General features: G+C 39.1%; 1 protein-coding gene across 1 annotated transcript; it reads right to left on the minus strand.

The window, feature by feature from the left end:
• Nucleotides 1-4,713: 4,713 nt before the first annotated feature.
• Nucleotides 4,714-23,128, minus strand: LOC147728543 (uncharacterized). Its single transcript, XM_086963815.1, has 3 exons — nucleotides 22,529-23,128; nucleotides 12,576-15,697; nucleotides 4,714-4,848 (listed from the first exon to the last, which is right to left on the minus strand). Coding segments are annotated over exons 1-3 (3,258 nt in total). The 5' UTR covers nucleotides 22,530-23,128.
• Nucleotides 23,129-25,004: the final 1,876 nt, after the last annotated feature.

The following is a 25,004-nucleotide window of genomic DNA, read 5'->3' on the forward strand; positions in this document are numbered from 1 at the left end:
AAATATGCTTTCTATGGTGGGGTAACACTGACCCTGAAATAGTCATGCCCAATCTCCTGCAAAAAGTCCATCCACCCCTCACCACTCTGTATGTGAATTTCAAGAACCCCAGCAACTTCTGCACCTTATTCAACTCAAGACTCCTTTCCCTGATCACCTTGCCCAAACACTGTTGAATCTGTTACGTTTTTGCCAAATGCAACCTTACCACCAACAACTCTGGGTCCAGTTCAATACCCAAAAATGTCAACACCGTGCTGGGGCCTTTTGTCTTTTAGGGAGCCAGAGGAACACCCAGGTCCTCCACTAACCACTCAAATTGTTGCAGACCCCTGCATCAATCATCTGACTCATGCCTGCCCACAAAGAAAAATCATCTAGGTAATGGGATTTCCCACGGTGCCCACTCCTCTTTGTAAAAAAACACTGCAAAAAGATGCTGAATGCTTCAAACAAATTACATGACCCTGGATACGCTCATGGATGATTAACAGCGCTCTAAAAATTCTGCTTGATTTATTGATTGATTGATATAAATATACATCCTAATTAATCAGATAAATAAAATGAATGTATTAAACAATTTAATATCAAACAAAAACTACAAATACAACACATTATAAAAACACCAACTAAAATTACACATCAGTAGCAAAAATCAGTAATGTAACTCCTGTTTTAATAAAAGTAGTAAAAGTAGTAAATTTTGAAGGAGTTAGATTTACTATTCCCACTCCAATCTACGCAACAATATAGAAAATATTGAACTTTGGAGGGGTTACATTTACTATGCCCCCTCCAATCTATGCAGTAGGAAAAGTGTTGGACTTTGGGGTTAGATTACTATTCCAACTCCAACGAAAGCAAAATCAGGGACAGTGTTGGACTTTGGAGGGGTTACATTTACTATTCCCACTCTAACATAAGCCAAATGAGGGAAATGTTGGACTTTGAACAGGTTATTTTTATTATTTCTACTTCAATCTATGCAACAGTAGGTAAAGAAAGTGTTTGAATGTGGTGGGGTTAGATGTACTATTCCCACTCAAATCTATGCAACGGTTGGGAAAGTGTTGGACTTTGGAGGGGGTGGTTAGATGTATTATAAATAAAAGTTTAATGTAAATAAAAAAAAAAAATTGTAATAAAACATTAATTTTTTTTTTTAAACAATATCTTAAATACTCTCCCCGCATTCTACTTAAAAATGGCCACAAACACACCCTGACAAAAAAATACAATCATAATATTAAATTAGTAATTAAATAAAATGAATACAATTGAAAACCAATAATAAAGATAAAATACATTCCATGAATGTAATTATTACATACACGTATTAACAAATTATTGAAACACATCAAATAAATTAAATAACAAATAAGCAATTATGCAATTTACATAATTACCAAATAAACACTTACATAACATAAAAACTCTAAAAAGAATTATAAGTGAAATACCTTCTCAAATAATGATTGCTCAGTTAAATAATTTCACATAATTAATTACCAGTTGAATATTAAATTAATGTAAAAAATAAATAAGAAAAGAGCAATAATTTATAAAAAATAAAGTAACTTCCAAACCTATTCCCCAACAACCTGCTACTACATTATAAATGACTAATCACAATTTTTACATTTATTTAACACATAAAAAAGTATGAACTATATTTTAAAAAATAAAAAATTACTTTAGTAACACTAACACCTAAAATAAATATAAGTACTAATACATATTTAATTAATCAAAAAATTTATTTACTATACCTATATTAAAGTAGAAAATATTATGTATAACAATACTTTGAAATTATATTATATACATTAAAAAAGATATTCTTCCTGTAGATATTCTGGCCCAGGGCATTTAAGTCTTAATGCTATTTACTACACAATATTTTGGAACTGATATTTGTGCCATTCATGATTAGAAATAATGATCCAATTGACTGTGCCTAAGTTCGCTCACTTTGCAAATAGATTTCATTCTATTCCCTGTATTTTCCTGTAAACACCTGTTTCTCTAGTTGTTTACTTACCTATTTCTTACCACTCATTGTATTGCAAAGTGCGCAGAAAGCCCCAGCTATAATATATGCTCAATAAAACAATGAAACTGCAAATAAAAATAAATAAACTTGCCATAAACGTAATGAGTACCAAGTATCTGCTCTATTGGCCCGCAGGGCTGATATTACACGAAGATTGAAAAACAACACAACCCAAGAACTAAACGGGTGGGGGCAACGGACATTGGGCTGCCAGGTCAGATATTTTAAAACTAATAAATGTGTTCTGAGCACACCTATTTACTCTATATTAAACAAATTGCTACTAGTTGTTTTGATCTGTGTGCTGCACCTAATAGAGTATACCCAATTCTCTGTATTCTAAACTACGGAAAAGTGGCTGGTCAACATACGTTGACACAGACTTAGCTGCGCACAACTTAAATATATGTTTATCGATCTAACAATGTTTATTTCATTCACAAATCCAATTTATTCATGTTGCTTCACAATAAATATCATCATCAACATTGTAGTGTTATTTTTCAGTTGACATTTTTCATTGCATTTCTCAACAGTCCATGATTCAATATATAAACAAAAAAGCAAACAATCAATACAAAGTTAGGCTGGTATTCGCCCAATGCATTTCGGGACATTGGAAAGGTCCCTTCGTCAGGGGTATCACTGCAAATAGACCTACGTCATGAATATTAATGAGGTAGGTCACGATTTGCGACCTATTAGGAATTGCAGCCATCACAGGAATAGTGGACTCCTGAGGTCAGCAGACCACCAGGTCTGTTATTGCTTTGAAATAAAGCAGTCTTTTTTTCCCTAAATTCCTTTAACCCCTTGAATGCTCATGACGAGCTGAGCTCGTCATGAGCCACGGCGCTCCGGTGCTCATGACGAGCTCAGCTCGTCATGAGCCGTGGAACGCTCGCATGCGGGGATAATTCCCCTGCTGTGCTGAGCGTTCCACGGGAACGGGTGTGGCCGTGACGAGCTGAGCTCATCATGAGCACAGGAGCGCCGTGCCTTATGACAAGCTCAGCTCGTCATGAGCATGTGAGCGCTGTGCGCGCCGCCCTCCCCCCCAGCACAGCGGGGGAATATCCCCCGCAGCGAAGGGGTTAAGCAAAACGGGGTGCGTTTCAAAAAAATAAAATGAAATGTTTATGTTTCATTTCTTAAGAGTGTGCAGTAGTCTCTTAGACCACTCAATGGGCCCGATTCACAGAATGAACTTACTACTTTTGGCATTCACAGAATGCACTTACTACTTTTGGTATTCACAGAATGAACTTACTCATTTCGGTATTCACAGAAGTTAGGACTACTAACTTTAGGACTCCTAAATGCCTTCTGTGAATACCGAAAATCTTAAAATTAGGATTTTTCTCAATTTAGTAGTAGTAAAGTTAGGACTCCTAACTTTAGGATGCCTAAATGCCTTCTGTGAATACCGAAAGTCTTAAAATTAGGATTTTTCTCTATTTAGTAGTAGTAAAGTTAGGACTACTAACTTTACTACTACTAAATTGAGAAAAATCCTAATTTTAAGACTTTCGGTATTCACAGAAGGCATTTAGGCATCCTAAAGTTAGTAGTCCTAACTTTACTACTGCTAAATTGCGAAAAATCGTAATTTTAAGACTTTCGGTATTCACAGAAGGCATTTAGGCGTCCTAAAGTTAGTAGTCCTAACTTTACTACTACTAAATAGAGAAAAATCCTAATTTTAAGACTTTCGGTATTCACAGAAGGCATTTAGGCATCCTAAAGTTAGGAGTCCTAACTTTACTACTACTAAATAGAGAAAAGTCCTAATTTTAAGACTTTCGGTATTCACAGAAGGCATTTAGGAGTCCTAAAGTTAGTAGTCCTAACTTCTGTGAATACCGAAATGAGTAAGTTCATTCTGTGAATACCAAAAGTAGTAAGTGCATTCTGTGAATGCCAAAAGTAGTAAGTTCATTCTGTGAATCGGGCCCCTTGCTCCTAAAAAATATTACTTTCATCATTCACAAATGCCAAATCATTAAACACAACCCGCGAATCTGTAATATGTTCCTGAATCGCAATTTGTGCTTTGTTCTGCGAATCGGGCCGTTTTGCGACTGCAAAAATGCTTTTGTACATATAGCCCAAAGATTCTGTACAATGCAGTCCTTCAACACATTTTTATTGTTGTTTTTTGCAAGGAATGATATTCTAGTGAAAGAAAGCTTCAGAATAGTGTGGAGTTGATCCTTTCCCAGATTGCATTGCTCTGAACAAGTTAGTAGAATACCATGTATTTGGCAGACGCTTGGGTTTCGTTTGACATTTTCAAATTGCCCTCTCAAATATCTACGTAGTCCAGCCTAACAGTAACATGAAATCGTGTCCTACAGAGCCCAGTACTGGTCCAGACCTCTGGCGCCATTAGTTTAGGAGCTGCATAAGAATTCAAATTTAATTTGAGAACACTGTGGAAAATAACCTTTTTTGTCGGTCTTTTTGAAACATTAGTGCTTGCTGAAATATGTTTCTTAATCTTCCTTAAACTGAGATTGCAATTACTCTAGGAGCGCTCACTGCAGTCAGATAGTCCTCATCCTCTATCTGACCTACTTGTGACTCACAATCTCTCTTAGATTCAGGAAATATGTCTGGTTTTTGTTTGACTAATGTTCTCTAGATTTGTAATTTCTTTATATTATGAAGCAGTCATCATGGTTTTTGTCGCTAATGAGCTGAATTCTGAGAGACCCATAAAATAGTTCAGGTATGGTGTAAGTGGATGGGTGTATGAGAAACGGAAGAATTGGTATGTTCAGTGGCCCATCCTGTAGGGATGAGAATGGTTTAATGTCAGAATTTGTGGTTACATTACTCAGTGTGAGGATCATTTGTGCGGCCCATCCTGTGAACCCCTCTAGTGCTAATACTCGTGGTAGGAGAGTTCCGACCCACAATGAGGTTTATTGTATTAATTTCTTATTTAGTCTTATCGCCTATAGGGAGGCATTTGAACCCTGTCCTAGAGGCAGGCAGTACCTCGGGTGGTAGACAGCCCCTGTTTAGGAAATGCATTGAGTCATGATACCCCATCGCTCACCTCTCACTACAATATGCTGGGTCAGGCCTTGTATCAAAAATCTATTTACTAACCAATGACAGGAGGGACACATAGGTAATATGTGACCAAGTCAGCCATTACAAGACCCCCATCGGGAGACAGCCTTTACCACGCAGGTATTTGTACTTTTACCATGCATGTCTTTGACACGGAGGTAAGTAATTTTCCAGATAACATAATTATTGTGTTAAATAACATAATTATTATGGGGCATATTAGCAAGAACCACGGTAACATTATCGCTGTTTTAGCGGCAGGAAACTGCCGCTAAAACTGCGATAATGGGCTTGGTAATATGAGTTATAGAATTCCAATGGAAGCCCAGGTTATATGTGCAGGACATCTAACCTGGGTTTCTATTGGAATTCTATAACGCTTATTAGCAAGCCCATTATCACCGTTTTAGTGGCAATTTCCTGCCGCTAAAACGGTGATAATTTTAACAAGGTTCTTGCTAATATGCCCCTATGTTATTTAAAAGAAGGCTTTAAGTGTGACTAGTGGTAAAGGGAGTTAAGAGTCATTTTAGAATATAGTGGCGGGCAGTGGTAAAGGGAGGTAAGGGTACTTCTAGGGTCTGGGGTGTGTAGTGGTAAAGGGAGCTAAGGGTAATTTAAGGGTGTAGGGTGGGTAGTGGTAAAGAGAGGTAAGGGTAAATTTAGGATTATGGGGTAGGCAAAGGGAAAGGGAGGTAAGGGTAATTTTAAGGTTTAGGAGTGGGTTGTGGCAAAGGTGTATATATATGCGGCGTGAACAAGGGCTCCTGTGCCCGAAACGCGTCGCTGGTTCTGTGGGATTTGTTAAATAAATAACATCTTGCTGACTTTTGCTGGTCCGTCCCTGATTTTGCTGGCGTGGAAGCGGTGTCTGCGAGCGCAGAGCGTGCTGAGGAGGAGCCTTGTTTATATATATATATATATATATATATATATATATATATATATATATATATATATATATATATATATATATCACACAGTTGCAGGTATCCCAAGCGAAGTGACCACAGGAAGAAACTTGTTGCTTTAGGTATGTTTAATGCCATCTTGCAAGCATGTTAGCAAACAGCGTGACACCATCGATAAAGTTCAAACGCCAGACGCGTTTCGGGAACAGAAGTATCCCTTCCTCAGTGGCGTGTGGTTAGCAGAGGGCAGAGAGCACTTTTAAATGTTAAAGTCCAGCCCGTGTGGGCGTGACCGTATGCACAGTCTTGTGGGTCTTGTAGTGCGTGGTGCATTCACCCCAATGGGCGCGCTCCTCTTGTCCTCAAAATTAAAACCTGTGTGCTCCCCAAGTGGGTAGAGGTGCACTCTGTTTGCGGATCCTGAGCCTGCGTCACAATGGTGCAGGCAGTGAGAGGAAGGAAGATGATCGGGCGTCTTGCAGGACGAGGCCCGACCGCCCAGGGATGTCATTTACAAAGCGGGGCAGGCTATCGACAGAGTGCACCTCTACCCACTTGGGGAGCACACAGGCAATTATTTGCTATTAAAAAACCATTGAAAATCACTGAAAAAAACATAGGTTTTAGGCCATATATAGTTAGGGGTTAGCATTTACAAAACCTTAATTTACTCGCACAAAACCATAGAAATTCGCATGTATAGTTAGATGCAATAACTATATATCGCGCACCCGCAATCCACTGCTGATGATGTCACATATTACATCATTAATGACATGGTCAGTGACATCACTGATGACATCACTGATGACATCTCAAATGACATCACTGATGACATCTCAAATGACAACATCCAGTGACTGTATGTTTCTGAAAAGTCAAAATATGTCTTACATATTGAAGAATGAGTGGATGTATAAGTGTCTGGATGAAGGATTTAGTAGGTGCATGACTGACTGTATGAGAGAGTGATTAAATGTGTCTCACTGAGTGCATGGGTTAGTGACTAAACTGTCTTAATTTGTGCATCATTATATCTGTTGTTCTATGAAGTGCTGCATGTGTTAATCAGTAGCTATATGAGTAACTATATGGGTTATTGATTGGTTGCCTAAGTATTTCTATGGGAGAGTGAGTGTGTGTGTGGGGGTGGCTGGGAGGTGTGTGACTCTGTGTATACATGTGTGAACAGTTGATTCACTCGATCTATGGGTTCAAAACTGCATGTTGAAACAGCTGTATGGGTGGTTGACTGTGTACGAGTGTATTGGTGAGTTAATGGATATCTCAGTGCTACATGTCAAAGTAAGTAAATATGTAAAACACAGTACATGTGAGAGTTCACATATATAAATTACTGTGTATAAGAGCCAGTGAATGTGTGAGTGGCTGAATGGATCATTGAAAACTTGTATCAGGAATTGTATAAGAGAGTAAATATGTGTTAGTATATGTTTGAATAAGTAAGGTGTGTATAACTGTATAGTTGATGAAATGGAGGTGTGATTGATTCAGTGCATGACTGACTAGGTGTGTGAGTAACTCCATGGATGAGTGACAGTCTGTGAGTGTCTGTTTACTCTGAGTGTATCTAAGGTTATATTAGAGTCTGAAGAGGTTGATCGTATTATCACATGATTGATGTCATCAGTGATGTTGTCAGTGATGTCATTTGAGTTGTCATCAGTGATGTCATCATTGATGAAATCAGTGATGTCATTTGAGATGTCATTTGAGATGTCATCAGTGATGTCATCAGTGATGTCATTTGAGATGTCATCAGTGAAGTCATCAGTGATGTCACTGACCATGTCATTAATGATGTAATATGTGACATCATCAGCAGTGGATTGCGGGTGCGCGATATATAGTTATTGCATCTAACTATATATGCGAATTTCTATGGTTTTGTGCGAGTAAATTAAGGTTTTGTAAATGCTAACCCCTAACTATATATGGCCTAAAACCTATGTTTTTTTCAGTGAATTTCAATGGTTTTTTAATAGCAAATATCTGTAGCTGTAACATATATTTTTATTCTAATTCACAAATATTTTTTATATATATTTGTATTATATTTTTTTAATTCAATTTATATTATAGTTTAAATTATTTTTTCTTGTTTCGTTGCCGGTCCGCGAATCGGTAAACGTTCCGTTAGTGCAAATACCGACTTAGAAATGCACATCGTGACGCGTCCCGTAAACGCAACATATCGCGTTACTACGTAATGCCCCTTATGACGTGCTGCGTTAGCGCACCCGGAAGCGTTCTGGAACGCGAACAAAGGCGCGAAACGTAAAGCCCCGGAATCGATCCAAGGCGCGGTGCGGAACGCGGAACGTAAGCATAACAGGTCATGTGACTAGTTAATAAAACTTTTCATTGGTTGATTTTACTTTTAGTTTCCTAATGATGGAACGCTTGATCATATGACGTTTAACAAACACTTTTCATTGGTTTAGAACATTTTGTTTTCTCAAATGATGAAAGTCCCACCTTTTTTCCTCACTCCGACTTACATTTGTATGAGAGAAAGACCTGTTTTTGTTTGCTAAGACATGGCATTTCTATTAGCTGCAGCTGGTGGATCTCCACCACCACCAAAGAAGAGAGGACCGACTAGCCAGGTCATCTTCGACCAGGAAGAAGAAGAAGAGGAAGACGAGGAACAGGAGCAAGGGACAAGTGGCTTTCTGAAAGAAATGCCAAGAACGTCCCGTGTGAAAGTGAATTTTATCTGGCAATTTTTTTCTTTTCCTTCTCATGAAAAGAAAGTTAATGCTAGGTATGTTACCTGCCTCATCTGCAAAAAAACACTCTCGAGAGGGACCGAAAAAAAATATAGCTATGGTAATCATACCATGCATCGGCACATGGAGACTTGGCACCCTCTTAATTATTCCAAAGCGCAATTTCGAGATTTGGTGGAAAACCCCCGACCGGCAAAAACACCCACCAATGACTTTACAGTAAGTGAGTCAGAGGCAAGGGAAACGGTTCCAAATCTGCAAAAGAACTTTGTGCACATGAGATTGACTTGTTTACAGTGTGGAAAATTAATTTCATGCGGAGAAATGAGTATTACTTTAATAAATAGATCATTTGAAAATCATCAATGTCCAAAACGTCCTAGAAAGTAATTTTTTTTTCTTGTTGCTCCTGTTGAGCCCTTTGAAGTAAATCATTTTTGTTTCTCCTTCCTCAAAAAAAATTCAAAAACAATATAAAACATCAAAAATAATAAAAAAAAGTTCTTTTCAGAACTACCTTCCCTTTTCAAAAAAAATTGCTAGAATGTTTAGCACTCTAGCATCCTCTATTTCTATTGATACGCTTCCCGGTTAGCGTTCGAGTACGCGAACCGGGAGCGAAGTAAAAAAAATATTTTAAAAAAAAAGACGAATTAATAAACAGAGAGTAATGTGAAAAGAAAGAAAAATAGAGTGAGTAACACACAGTTACTGTAGAAAGAGGGACTGATAAAAGAAGTGAAAAGAGTAGTATAAATAAGTAATAGAAAAAGAAATGAAAGAAGTAGCAAAGACAGGAAACTAAGGGTTAAAAAAAGAAGCAGAGGAACTAATAAAAGTTAAATCTGATAGACATGTAACGTAAAAAGTACTAAACGCTTACCTTATAATTGTCATTACCGTACTGTATTGTCATTTTCATACTTTTTATCTGTGTAAGAAAGAACAAAAAAATTTAAATCAATACAAGATGGTAAAAAAAGAGTGAGCATAAGACAAAATGAATGTTAAATGTTAAATGTGGTATACTAGTAAAGCGTACAGCTGACCCAGCAAAGAAGCGTCCCGGCGCTGTATTTTGCTGGGGAACCCATCCTGGCTTTCCCGGTGAGATAAACCCTCCTGAGCATCCCCAAGGTGATGCCAGGCATCCCCGGCGCTGATGGGGCTGTTAGTTGAGATTAAGCAAGCTATTACCCAAAGTTGCTGAGTGGGACCCATGGTTGGAGTAGGCACCGAAGCAAAAATTATCGAGTTCGCTGACCAAGGCCCAACATCCTGCCACGTCAGGAATTGAACCCTGGTCCCAGGCCGACCTCTGCTTCTAGGTCTACCGCCTCTAATCAGTGAGCCACACCAATCCATATACATATTACAAAATCACAATTCAAAGTAGAAAATTAATTAAACATATTTAATGGTTTATTTTTGCTGTTATCAGAAAAAATCAAATTTCACTGAAAACAGTGAGTTGAAGGTATTCATCATATAACAGCGGGGAAAAAAAACACAATCAAAATGATTGTGTTTAAAAAAAAACAAATAATATAAATAAGCAGAAATAAAGTAACTTACTTTCTATGACGTCAAAGGATATCCTATGAACAGCTTATACTCAGTTGTGCTGTTACTATTTTCTGCCCTCCACTTTCTGAAAGATAAACTCAATTGTTTTAAGAAAACTGAGACACACAAAGCAATTTGAAACAGCACACTAAGTTACAGCAACACCTAGAATCATTGTAGTACAATTACCTACCCTAAATTCTGACTTCAAAAATCAAGTTAAAAGGCAACATTGCTTCATACTCAATTAGTAATGTTTGATGAAAGAATAGCCATTTTTAACATTTTAAATAAGCTGTGTAATATCCAGATATTGTCAAAGGACCAGCATATTATGTAATAACTGCAATGGAAATGTTCTTCCTGAAATTGATGACTGTGTAGCAAAAACATTTTTAATTAGACTGGACAACTTATTTTCTTCTAGTTTATGTAGTTGAAATTGTAAAATGACATTTCATCCATAAGTTTTCAAAAATAATGTGGACAGCATTGCAGACTTACATTTCCTCTACTCCTTTTATTGATCTGCTGCTTGACTTTGCTTATAAAAACAAATAGTTTTCGCTCTGTACTACAATTATCCACAAGGTCATATATAGTAGGAGCCATTAGAACCTCTGTAAATTCCTCTAAACAAATCCCAAGCTTCCTTTCCTAAAATTTTGGTTGTAAGAACACCAGGTAAGAATTTTGAAGGTGGAAAGGCAATCTTTTTTTTAAAGTTAAAACAGAATCATTGCAGAATGACCATCCGTTTCCAGATTTTAAATAAGCTGTGTAATGTCCTGAATTAGTTGATGGACCGTTATGATATATAATTGCATTAGTTTTAAAAGTCCTTCCTGATATTGACAACTGCGAAGCAACAACATTATTAATTAAAGTTGTCAATTTAGTTCCATCAGGCCTACATCGTTGGAACATTAAAATGACATACTGGCCATAACTTCGTAAAATTAACGTGGACAGCATTCCAGCCTTACATTGGCTGCACTCCATGTTTTGATCGGCTGCCTTTACTAGCTTATTGAAGGATACTGATTTACTGTCAGGCAAAGTTAAATATATAAATCTTTCTGAGTCTACACTAGTAGTACTTGATAGCCTACAGTTCTCGCAGTCATGCTGCCATTGATAAGAAAGGCCAAATAGATAATCTACATCTACACCCTCATCTTGCAATACATCAAGCATATACATTAAAAACTCCTGACAATCCTGCTGAATATTTTCAGAGAATTCTGTTTGACCTGAACATTCGTCTAACAGAAAACGAATTTCAGACACACTTTCTACTCTCGTTTTATCAGCACTACATTTTTCTAACCCAGAATTCTACAAACAACATAAACTTTGTTCCGAATTGATCACAATCTGTTCTTTGAAAGTCTCTAGTGAAAAGAGAACATTAACAACTACATTAGCATAGCAGTTGACACCAGAACTATTTTCAAATTTAAAACCAACAACATTTTCAACAGAATTCATTTTATTCTTGCTTCCACTTTTGGGTTCATCGACTTTTGCTCTTTTTGCTACAACCTCCCTACTATTACTGATATTTATTCGTTTCCGGCCTACCACACGTTTCTCAATCAAAGGATATTGAGGCAAATGTGGCGCATACTCTCTTCTTAACCTATTGTATTCCTTAACACAATCTAGATCTGCACAAATGTTTGTGACATCACAGTCAATCAAGTACAAACCCGATAAAGTTTTGACTCGTGACAATGCTACATAACCCATACCCTCTTTGAATACAGAACTGCCAATATTCACTAAAGCAGTGTCTACACTTAAACCTTGCGATTTATGAATTGTCACCGCATATGCCAAGCAAACAGGAAACTGCTTACGGCGAACATATAAGTCTTTAACAAGCAAAAACCTAGCAGAGCAACGACCAATTACCTGTACTTCCTCAATGCCATCAAATTTAATTTTTTTAAATTCAATTCCATCTCTATTTCTGTATTTCTCAAAATCAACAACATTACCCATTGATCCATTTACCAGACCTCTTTCAACATGTAAATTCCTTCTCAAAATGATTCGGCAATTTAAGCACACATTCAAAGTCTTTTCAAAACCCGCAGTTTTAGATATTGTCTTCTCTAATGAATCCAATTTAGATTTCAAATTCTCTGACAAAATAATTGTTGCTCCCATATGCTCTATTTTGTCAATAGCTTCAAGTTTTACAATCTCTTGTTTTTCTAAATTCAACATTTTGTTGTTGAAGATGGAACATTCTGCAAGAGTTGGCATCAAACATATTCCAGATTTCTTCACAGTAATTTTCTGAAAAATATCCTCTGGCAAAACGTCTTCTTCTGGATATAAATTTGACAGTAAGCGTGCATGTAAAGCTTGTTTACCACGCTCAGTCACTCTCCCGATTCTAATATCTTGTAGAATATTCTTGTAATCTTCGTCCTTCGCCTGACGCATATTTTCACGCAGCTCAGCATAACTGAAGTTTAACCATATGTTAACATTGCCAATGCTCCCTAGGCACTTCTTGGTATCTTCATGTGTAAGCAGTTTAAACACTGGTTGTCCTTTCACTGGTGTCAGCTGCAGAAGATCACCAAAAACAATGATGTGTTTGCCACCGAATAACACATCATACTCTGTTTTAAGAACTTCCTGCATTCTTAAATGCACAAAAGCAAGCATGAGATTGGAAACCATGCTTACTTCGTCAATAATAAGAAGTTTCATCTTCTTCAAAACTCGAGATACTTCACAACAAGCATCTCCAGATAACTTGTGGTATTGTAATTTGTTATCATGCTCCACTGGCAGCATCAATAACCGATGCAAAGTAATCCCTTTAATGTTATGAGATGCCAGTCCAGTTGGAGCGGTCACAACACATGACAGTGATGAATCAGTCCTTTTCTGCATATAACATGAAATTGATTTAATAAGGAAACTTTTTCCAGTTCCGGCTTCTCCACTCACGTACAGTCGGACAGGCTTCAACGACGTACATGAGCACTCTTTCTTCTCATGACTTAATCCATGCTCAATTTGGTTGGTAACTTCGACATATATTTTCCTCTGCTCAACGTTAAGTTGTCTTTCCAATTCTTCTAAGTTAACCGCATCCTTCTGAGCATGTGCCATGGCTCTTTCCACTTCAATCATGGCAGTGGCAGCTTCATTTTCAATAACTGGTTCTCCTAGTGGATCCTGACTCAATGAAACAGAACTTTGACTGTCCTGAGAACTGTCTCTAGCAATGTCGGCTGCAATTGTTGCTTCCTGCTCAATTTCTGCATTCAACATTTGTAGATATTTTGGAAAAACAGGACATTCTATGGACTCCTTGGCTGCATTGAAAGAGTCTTCGTAAAAGAGGAAATCCCCAAGCAGTTCCTCTTCTGCACGCCAAGGCTTGAAAAGTTGCAAAAGAGCTAAATAGAAAAACTCTTTTCTTTCGGGAGATTCGCAATCCAATTTTCGATGATTTATCAATTGACATTTTTTTTGCTTGACCAGACATCCCTCAATTCCAATTACAGCATACACACCTTTATCAATATCTTCTTTGATGTTCCTCTTGAAAACGTAATTTTGAAGAACTTCATACAGACAAGCATTCTTCAGATGACTGCTTCTATTTGGATAATATGTATCCAACATGTTGCTCTTCAAAATATCTGTACTGTTTGGCTCCTTCTCCGCCAAATACTCAATTTCCCGTACAGGTTTCAAAACTCGATTACGCGTTGCAGCAAGACCAAGACTCGCCCAAATGATACTCCTAGATTTGGCATAGAGACTTGCTGAAGATAACCGGTCAGAACATTCGTAAGCTCCAATTTCTCGATGCGACAACATCTTCAGACTGAAACTGTACAACTTCTTACTGAGGCTCTTTTCATGGGAAATATCCTCCCACATATCCTTCAGTTCTGTCTTTTCTTTTTTAGTGATGTAAGACGTCACATACCGAGCCACAGCCATACAGTTGTCGGCCACAAACTGTATATCCATGTTAGCATTCCACATGGACAAAATCACTGGGTTGTAGTCGTTGATGTACTTGGACTCTTCGTTTCTTTTCAAATTGTATGTGTTTTTGGGTGATTTCCTCGTCACATTATGTCGCAGCGATGACATCAAATTGTTAACTCTTCCTTTTGATAACACCGACCGTGGAAATGCAAAACGACATTTGGTGTAGTATTTGTCCTTGTTTCTGAATTTACGACGACAGTACTTTCCACAACGATGACTTTGAAACCGTAAAACTTGTTCTCTTAGACTTTTGTCTTCATTTGTCTTTGGAACAGCACATGTAGCATACTGTTCTATGAAACTCATCACTAAGTCATCCGGATCTGTTCCAAATTTGGGTGCATCTTTGATCCATAGTAGCATATGTATATGAGGAGCACCTCTTGCTTGATACTCCTTTCTCCAAAAGAAATCCAACACCTCTCCAAGAGGTGGATTTTTCTTGTTCGTGATGAAAGACATCATAGCTTCAAATCTATGATTGAAGTACCTGCAAACATTCACAGGATCCAAAGAGCACAGTTCTCCGGGTGTCTTAAATTCAATATTTTCAATGTTTCCATTTACCTCTCGTAGAAATTCAAGTAAGTCTTCCCAGCCATACTCAGCACAGCTGAGAGTGAGGAACCATGTGGGAGTTCCTAAGTTCCTCAGCATACATTTTAAGTCACCATGACGGCGGTACCAATACTCATTAGTACCACGCTGACAAGCCATGAGATTAATCAGGTGAGAATCCAAAATACTGTCTTGCACATTGACTTTATCCATAAAGTCCCTTGCCGAGATATTTCGCAGTTGTATACCACTTTTCAAGATGTGGTTCACTGCATAAGACAATCCAGAGAGATCACTTTCAAACAATAGATGAAATAAATAGGGAATGCATTGTCGAAACCTAGGATCTTCTGTATACAATCGTAAAGTCCGGTATTCTGAAGCAGGAATTTGAACAGGTCGCTCATCATAACGTCCTCCTCGACCTGTGGGAAATAACTGAGGGAAACACCGAGCTTCCAAACTTTCCTCCCAAACACTAATAGGACTCCCTTTGGCTTGTTTCATTTGAAACAACTCAATAGCATTCCCCATGACTTCCTTGGAATGCAAAGGATGAACACTATAATGTTCATATATTTCTTCCTTTTTAGAGGCTTCTATTTTCTCAATTTGACCAGGACACAAATCGCTGTCCTCTTCTTCACTTACTTCCTCTTCTGCAACACATACATTCTTGTAGTACTTATTATTTTTTATCAAATACAATGTTGCCTTTTTAACTTTCCTAACATCCACTAAATCTTTTCTTGCTGTGTTGGGAACGATGCGGGAGTTTGTCTGTCCGTTTGCCTTGCTGCCAACTGCTCGCCGCTCCCGCTGTGTGGGAGCCGCTTCGCCTGTGGGAGGATCAATCGACCCACCAACGCTGTTTGCTCCTGCCTGGCTGCCGAGGGAGACGAACACCTGAGGAGGCTGCTGGGGTAAGCGCGGCAGGGACTCACTATCCCAGGAGTCCCTGCATGACCACGTGACATCCGGTCAGCGCCCCCCTGCGTGCCCCGCCCCCACCGGCAAACAGTTAAGAGTGAAGTTGGAACTCTCACCTGTGTGACCCTTTTCTTGCTGTGTTGGGAACGATGCGGGAGTTTGTCTGTCCGTTTGCCTTGCTGCCAACTGCTCGCCGCTCCCGCTGTGCGGGATCCGCTTCGCCTGTGGGAGGATCAATCGACCCACCAACGCTGTTTGCTCCTGCCTGGCTGCCGAGGGAGACGAACACCTGAGGAGGCTGCTGGGGTAAGCGTGGCAGGGACTCACTATCCCAGGAGTCCCTGCATGACCACGTGACATCCGGTCAGCGCCCCCCTGCGTGCCCCGCCCCCATCGCCACCCTATAACATCAGAGGAGAGTCTGTCTTGCGGGACGCAAGCGGGACGCCGGGCGAAGCCCGGGCAAAGGGCGGGCCGTCTGTGGCCGTCCGGGGCCAGCAGGGGCCGGGACGGGCCACCCCTCTAACATCACAGGTAACCAGAAGATTACTGTGCAGGGATATACAACAACATAGCTAACTGCGCTAAGCATCTTACATGTCTCCATATTCCCCAATGGCTACCCGTTCAGGTAGATGCTCACGGAGAGGGGGAAACTCTACGCTGGGGACTATAGATAATTTCATTACCCGTGCTGTTTCTGTTGTAGAGAAGGAGATCATTTTAGCAGAACGTAGACTATCATGTGAATACGTGGCGCACAAGCGATCCTCTATGGGGTCTCTTGCGCAAGCCAAATCTTCTTCAAACATCACTCAATCTGAATCAAACACCCCCTTGATCCCTAGCGACCAGCAACCATGTGCCGTCGATTTAAGACCGGAAAGCGACTTTTTTGAAATTGCACCCGATCCAGTACCCTTAAACAAAATACCAACTAATGTTGAAACCAGAAACGTTTCAAATTCCGTAGTGCCCGCTCCACCGGTCTTGCCTCTAATAACGATACACGACACTCCCACAGATCATACTCTTCAATCATCCCCTCAGAAGACAGGTAGGGCCGCTGTAAAACGGAAAAGTCTAGTTATCCCACGCAAAGCCTATAGACTAAAGGCCTTAAAAAGAATTCGCAAAAATTACATGAATGTGGGAGCACACTGCAAAGCAGTAGTTAATGACTCCACGAACAATGGGACAGAACGTAGTGAACCTCCGGAGTGTGACCGATTAAATGTTTCTGTTGATACCGCTGGGGTCATTGATCTAGCAAATAATCCTGAAGAATTATCAGCCCCAGAATTGCTGATGGAACGGATCCAATCCCTTATGACATCCTTATTGCTACCTGTAACTGAAAAACTAAAAGGGCTATCAGACCGCTTGGATAAATTTGAGCAAACATCCTTGGACAATTTTTTTGCCCTAAAAACACTGGTTAAACTCCATTCTAAGATTGAACAAGACAGTGCAAGGATTGAGAAGAGCTCAATGACCCCCAAACTAGCGCAACCATCTCGTCCACCCAGGAATGATAGGGTAGCAGATTTAAGTAGGACCAATGCTGTATTGGGAGGATTAAGTTCAGAGCATCCGAAAGACCTACCACCCAACGGCGGAATACAACCGGTTGTTCCTCCAAAGCCTGCACCGCGTAAAACAAAACAATTATCAAATACTACCACTTCTCAAACTTCGGTACCCACAAAACCAACGAATGGGATGGGACCCACAGTCAACAACAATAACACCAATGTTCAAACATCTGACTGTAGCACAGAATCACAGGTGCCAAAGAAGGTCCCAAATGCACATCTCCCACCAGGGTGCCAACCATATGTGGTAGTTCTCACTGGAGTTCCCCCATTGAAACCAAATAAAAGGGAGTCTTACGATGAATTAAAAAATAAGACCTTATACTGGCTAAAGGAAAATAGACCCCTACCCTACACTGTCAATTGTCAAGTTATTCAAGTCCGAAGAGTTAGTTGGCTGGGCATTAGGTCTAAAGATATTGATGGGAATTGTATTTTGGTCAATTTCAAGGATCCCTCCGTAGCACAACTTGTATATAGCCAACAACCACGAAGAGGTAATCGAGGAATTGGAACCTGTGATCTTAGCTACTTTTACCCAATGCAATGGAAGCAAGACAGCAGAGTCCCTCAACAGCCAGGTCCGATGGACAACAGATATTCATTTTTCGATCCCCCAACTCCAATTGACAGAATACACCCGACAAACTTGGGAACGGACAAAAACTGGTCATGGTGGGGGTCATTGACAAACAAATGAAGACTACGAACTTAATGGATTGTCTTCCCTTACGTTTAGTGCGCATCAGCACGAATTAAGTAAAACATCAAAGACATGTACTGGGGTATTGATCTCCGAAATAGAAATGGTTGAGCCAATGCAGGTAGGGAATTTGCCCGGAAGAAATTCGGTTGGCCATCAAGGGACGGACTTAATCGATCATAGTAGCATCCAGGGCCATGATTTATCATCACCATTGTCTAATAAAGTACCCTGGGACCAGGTGTGTGGAAAAGAACCTATGGAGTTACTTAACGAGGAGGAAACATTGATTACAAGCAATTGCCACCCAGCCAACCAAGTTCATCGCAAGCCTAAGCGAGACTTAAAAATAATGTCATGGAACATCGCAGGGTTGTCTAGAAACCTCTGTGATAGAAATTGGAGCTCCTTCTTGGAGGAGCACGACATTATACTTTTGCAGGTAACATGGGCTATTAACATCGTACATAGACTTGGCTATAAATCATTTTATTGTGGGGCAATTGCATCAGTGAGAGGTAGACCCTCAGGGGGTTTAATAATCTGGATAAGTATATCCCTGGATGTTGTTGTTTCGCCCTTGTACCTTGCTTCCAATGATTTACTTGGGGTTAAGTTAGCCACGAAAGATTTGGGTGATGTTTACATGATAAATGTCTATAATAGACCCTCCCCGCAAAATAAGGAATCAATGGTCATAGAACAACTTAACTCTTACTTGTGCAACTTAGAGCCCGATTCCAAAATAATTATAGGCGGGGATCTCAATTGCCAGTTCGAGCCCATAATGGGGCTCGAAAATCTACTGGAAAATGAAGACAGAGCGCTTGACATCCCTCCCCTAGATAATGTAAAGCCGGTAAAATGTACAGTGGCTGCTATGCAGATATATGAATTGACTGTATCCCATGGATTGAGGGCATGCAATGGGCGACTAGACCCGGATAAGCCAGCTAACAATACATTCAGCAATGGGTTGTCTAAATCTCTGATCGACTTTATGTTGATTTCAACTAACCCCTGGTATTTATTGTTGGCCCTTAAGGTCGTGAACAGACCGGAGAGTGACCACTTTCCATTACAATTAAGGCTATTACCGGATCCTTTTTTGGCACACGATAGTGAGATCGAAAGGGAGAAGGAGGTGGCTGAGGTTGTTGTCTCCAACAACAGGAAAGCCATTAAATGGCCTCACATCCTAGCAAAAGAGGATACGCTTTTGGGAATTTACAACACCTTCTCAGATATCATACCTTTATATGAAAATCTAAGGTTGGGATCCTGTGAGGTCCTGAAAATGCACTATCATTTAGTGGAATCACTAACTCCCCTCCTGAGTAAAAGTTGTACAAATAAAATAGATAATACAAGGAGGCAATTGGAACTAGAGACACCATGGTACAACAAACAGTGTCATCTAGCTAAAACCAATTTAATCACTGCCGTGAAATCTAAAGACCGGATGAGGGTTAGAGAATGCAGACAAGAATATAAAAGACTCTTGCATAATGCAAAAAGGGAATGGGATGACTTAATCTGGGAAGATCTCTTGAGTGCCGCTAGGAAGCACGACCAATGCACCTTCTGGAATTTGATAGCCAAAAACAATAAAACAGGTAGCTCCAATAGGGATTTCTTTTTGGATGAAAAAGTCTGGTTTGATCACTTTGTAGTTTTATATGACCAGGCTGGGCCATCCCCCGAGTATAATGTTCCTGGTTTTTCTCCCCAGCGCTCTAACATAATGAAATTCAGAATTAAAGAAACTTTGTGTGCAATAAAAGCAATTAAGGCAGGTAAGGCCCCAGGCCCGGACAAATTACCTGGTGATTTATTTACCCATAACATTGATGTATGGTGCCCCTATATAAACTTTCTGTGTAATTCCATTTTGTTGGGAACCCCGATCCCAGAAACATGGAAAGGGGCAGAAATAGTAACCATCTACAAAAAAGGGGATCACTACAACCCAGGTAATTACAGACCAATTAGTTTAATTGACATTTTACAAAAAATCTTTGCCAGACATATTTTAAATCGGCTTTTAACTTGGATAGAGGAATCTGAAATCCTTTCTAAATACCAAGCAGGATTCAGAACCAAGACAAGCACTGTGGATCAGGTGTATAGATTTATGTGTATTTGCTGGAAATATATTAAGATAAAGAAGTGTAGTATATATGTTGCATTTGTGGATTTACGCTCAGCGTTTGACCTTGTTCCCCGCCACCTATTATGGGAAGATCTAAGGAAGATGGGTGTCCCGGACGAACTGTTGGCCAACCTTATAAGACTCCATACTGATAACTTTGCTAAAGTAAGGTGGGGAAGAAATGGTGAACTTACCCGATCCATTCCAGTAAAAAGGGGGGTAAGACAAGGGTGTGTGTTGGCCCTAACCCTTTTTTCCCTATTTGTAAATGATATTCCCCACTACCTAGCACAATGCAACCATGACTCCCCTAAATTGTGCAATGAGGCAGTCACAGCATTGTTATTTGCGGATGATACCATCCTAATATCCCAAACACCAAAAGGCTTGCAAAATCTAATAAATAAATTTAACAGCTATTGCGAGCTAAAGGGGTTAGAAATTAACTCATCTAAAACTAAATACATGGCCATTAATCCCCCTAAAACATTTAAGAAGAGCTTGGCATTAAACAATACTAAACTTGAGTATGTGGACTCCTTTGATTATCTTGGTATCAGGCTGGATAGCAGAATGTCTAGGACAAATCAATTAGTAAAGAGCAGGTTAATACTTAAGCAAAACTCCCTCCCCATTTTAAAAATCCATGGTGGGAGTATATCAAAAGCAATAACCCCTGCGATAGAAGTGTTCAAAGCCAAAGCAAAATCTGCCGCCCTGTATGGGGCTGAGATCTGGGGACCTTATACAAAAAAAAATTTGATATCGATGAAAATGTGTTTTTTAGACGTGTATTAAGACTGCCAGTAAGAACACCTCTAGTGCCGGTCTATCTAGACATTAGTCTAAAACGTACAGATCACTTGTGTTGGTTGAGGCCATTGCTTTATTGGGTCAGATTATGGTCTACCCCGGAACTTGCTGATTATAGAGCAGGATTATTGGAAGTAAGGGAGCTGGACTCTTTTAATTCAATCAAGTGGCTGAGACATGTATCCCATTGGTTTATAAAAATAGGCCTATCACACTTCTGAGAAACACCAGCAATGTCAATCATTTCGCCAAACATTTGTAAGGAACAAGTAAAATCTGCCTACTGGAATTATGTGAATATCAATGTATATGAACGTGCTTCTGGTTCTTTAACGCATACATTTTTCAATTCAAGGATCACCCCTCGTTTGAATATTTTATGGACGAAATTGAGCCACCCTTGGCTAAATCTGTCTACCTCCAATTCAGATATGGGGTTTTACAGATAAATGCAAATACTTGTCGGTGGGGAGGGGCAAATAACGATCCAAATTGTAAATTATGTAAATTATGTGATCTAAAGCATAAAGAAGATGAGGCACATATCCTTTTTTTCTGCCCGTTATATGTTTTATTGCGAAAGAAATGGATCATACCCCTTTGTAAAAACTTGGGCACACGATCATACAAAGAGGCAGAGCGTATACTTAGATCCTCAACCATTAAGTTAATAACATTTGGTTTGAGTAGGTATCTCCACGGTGTTTGTTTAACTAGAAAAAAACTTGGAATGCTAATGTAGGATAAAACTGTTTTTATTGCTGGCATTTTTAAATATTTATAACTGTATTCAATTGTTTTTAATATTTGGTCTTGTAAGATAGCCGGATGGTAGATTTTCTATTACCATACGAGTAACGAACCACCCAAAAATTTTTGGAATGATGGTCCTGGACCTGCACTTACTGCACTTTGCACTTATTGCACCTTGCACATTATGAATGTTTGTCAATGTCTTATTAATTTTAAAAATTTTTTATGATGATTATGTTGTATGTACTATATGTGTGTGCAGTAGCGGTCGGCAGTAGGTGTTTCTATAGGGCGGTGACGTGGACAGGAGGAGGGGCAGGGTGGGGGGAAATAATGTATGGATTACGGAGTTTTACAGGTAAGTAAACATTTAAATACATAAAACGAATTTCGTTGCGCACACTGCATCACCAAATGTGATGCAGTGTGCGCAACGAAATTCGTTTTATGTATTTAAATGTTTACTTACCTGTAAAACTCCGTAATCCATACATTATTTCCCCCCACCCTGCCCCTCCTCCTGCCCACGTCACCGCCCTATAGAAACACCTACTGCCGACCGCTACTGTGTGTGTGTTGGCTTTATGACAAAGTGTCGAATAAAAGCTTTTTACAACAACACTAAATCTTGCCAGATTTTCTTACTCTTTGTCGGAACACCATTAACTATGATAACCAGAGGTTCCTCTTCCACTTTCTCTACTCCAATTGTGTTAATGTTTTTCTTCAAATCCAAAGGCAAATAAACAACCCTTCCCTTTAATCCTCTCTGTAAATCTGATGGAGGCAACTTCCCTGTCTTTGGCTCTATTCGTACAATAGCCTGGAAGGGATGGACACTTTGAATCAAAATAGATTCATAAGTATTTAAATCCTTCAATTCATAAGGAATGTCATCTAATTCCAGATTATTATAAACCGCTCTAGCAGGCATCTGGTTTTGGTTTAATTTGTTATAGCAATAAGTACACATATGTTGGTCTGCTCCCAAATCAAAACAATTTTCTACCATCAAGTATGTGGCAAAATCCTTCCATTCACTATTGTTTTCCATATCACTCTTTGCATATATATCCACTAACTTAGTCTGATTCTTATAATAAGTCCGTCGACAACACACACAAGTGAAATTAGGCCTCTCACTTGATTTTACCATAAACGGGGAAATTTCCTTGTGAAACTTATCTGTACTGAAAATCTGTTCACTGTCTTCCACATTACCATCTTCTAGTGGTTCAATATCAACATTGTTCTCTTTACCAGCAAAATAACAGAACTCAATTTCTTGACAAATATTCTTCACATCTACTTCAGAACCATGCAAAAGAGCTTTGCTTAATTTTTTAAGCATAATTGCTGGACTCTTAGCATAATACAACATTCTAACTAATTTCCTCACTTTATTATGATGCACTGCAAGCATCCTGAAATGATGAAATACACTCTGGCATACTCTCCTAGAAAGACAAGCCAGCGAATGACCACGCAAACCTGTCACTTGTCTCACTCTGCAAGGATCTAATTCTTGCAACAACTTTATTTTTTGCTTTACACTTTTCTTATGAAATGTCCGTATAAAATCACAAAGCAAATTGATAGAATCCTGTCGCACACTGCAAATAGAACTACACTTCCAGGTGTACACTGGTCCCTTAGGACGTCTCCCTAAAACCTCATCACTTAGCGCCTCTTCTGCATCTGCAGACACAAGTATTTCTTTTTCAACCGGATGACCATCTTTTACCTCATATGCTCGACCACTGCTGTCAACTGCATGCACCAAAACATTGTCCTGAAAATAACTCTCCTCATTAAAAAATGCCTCACTATTTGAACTATGCATCCATTCTCCTAAGAAAACTTCACAAAAATTACTCCGATTAACGTCTCTCTTCCATCTACTATTAGATTTGAAAACATAGATTACCTTGTTTAGTTTCCTAATTCTATTAATTACCAAAATAAATAACTTTCGCTTGATTTCGAAAGCCTGATCAATAATTTTCTCTACATTTTTCTTTTTCTTATAAAATGACACTTTCTGTTGACCTTTTTTAAATTGTTTTACCAAATTGACAATTACCCTGTTACGGAACATTCGCTTACGAATGTCCCTGAAAATATTTGCCCTTCTACTGCCATGCACAGAGTTATCTCCTGCTCTAGCACAAACTTTTTTCACAGGCCTTTCCTTTCCATTTAAATTGGCTCTCTTTTTGTGGACTAAAACTTGTTCTGTAGTTATACTTTTGTTTCTACAAATGTTTTTAAGGAATGATTTCGTTCTCTTACCCGGTGTTCTCTTCGTCCGTTGAGTTAATATTAATGTAGAGGACTGCTGCAAAATTTTAGGTAACTGCTGTCTTTGACGTTTTGTAGCCTTTCGAATTCTATCCTTAGACGGCATTGTCTAATTCCCAAATAATCTGCAGTTGAATCTGTGGTGAAATATAATAAAAAATTTTATTAACCACTATTACCAAACAGTAAATCAATAACAGTAAGAACTAGATTCGACAATGCTATAAAAAAAAAAAAAGTATTCACAAGGGTGCAGGGGGTATCACTTTGACACCCTCTGGTACCCTCAAAACAGGCACAGGTGCCATTTGGCAGGCATACCAGCCCTAAGGGCAGGTCTGCCTTTCACATGACATAAGTGTGTATGCACACATGTGCATGCACACCGGAATCGGTATTTTACCATGAAGTTTGATTTCATGCTAAAATACCGATTCGTTAAGGCCTTTGGGACTCAGAAGAGTCCCCCCTACATAGCAAATTTACAGAATCGGTAAAATGAGTGATTCGGTATTTTACCGAACCAATAATTTTTCCGATTCTGTAAATGTAGATTTACCTACATGTGGCCTTGGATTTAGGCCCCTACATACCGATTGGCCATTTACCGGTCGGAAACGGCCGAAATCGGCCGTAACCGGTCAGTAAATGGCCTAAAACGACCACCTACATCGGGCCCTAAGTGTGCATGCATTTGATTTCAAACAAAGTTTTTAAACCTTTTATGTAAAACAATAATACACCTACATTCATGGGGAACAGACTTAAAATGCCCTAATACACATGAAAACGTTTTT

The sequence above is a fragment of the Lissotriton vulgaris genome, chromosome 3_1 (assembly GCF_964263255.1).
Source record: "Lissotriton vulgaris chromosome 3_1, aLisVul1.2, whole genome shotgun sequence".
Lineage (NCBI taxonomy): Eukaryota > Metazoa > Chordata > Amphibia > Caudata > Salamandridae > Lissotriton > Lissotriton vulgaris.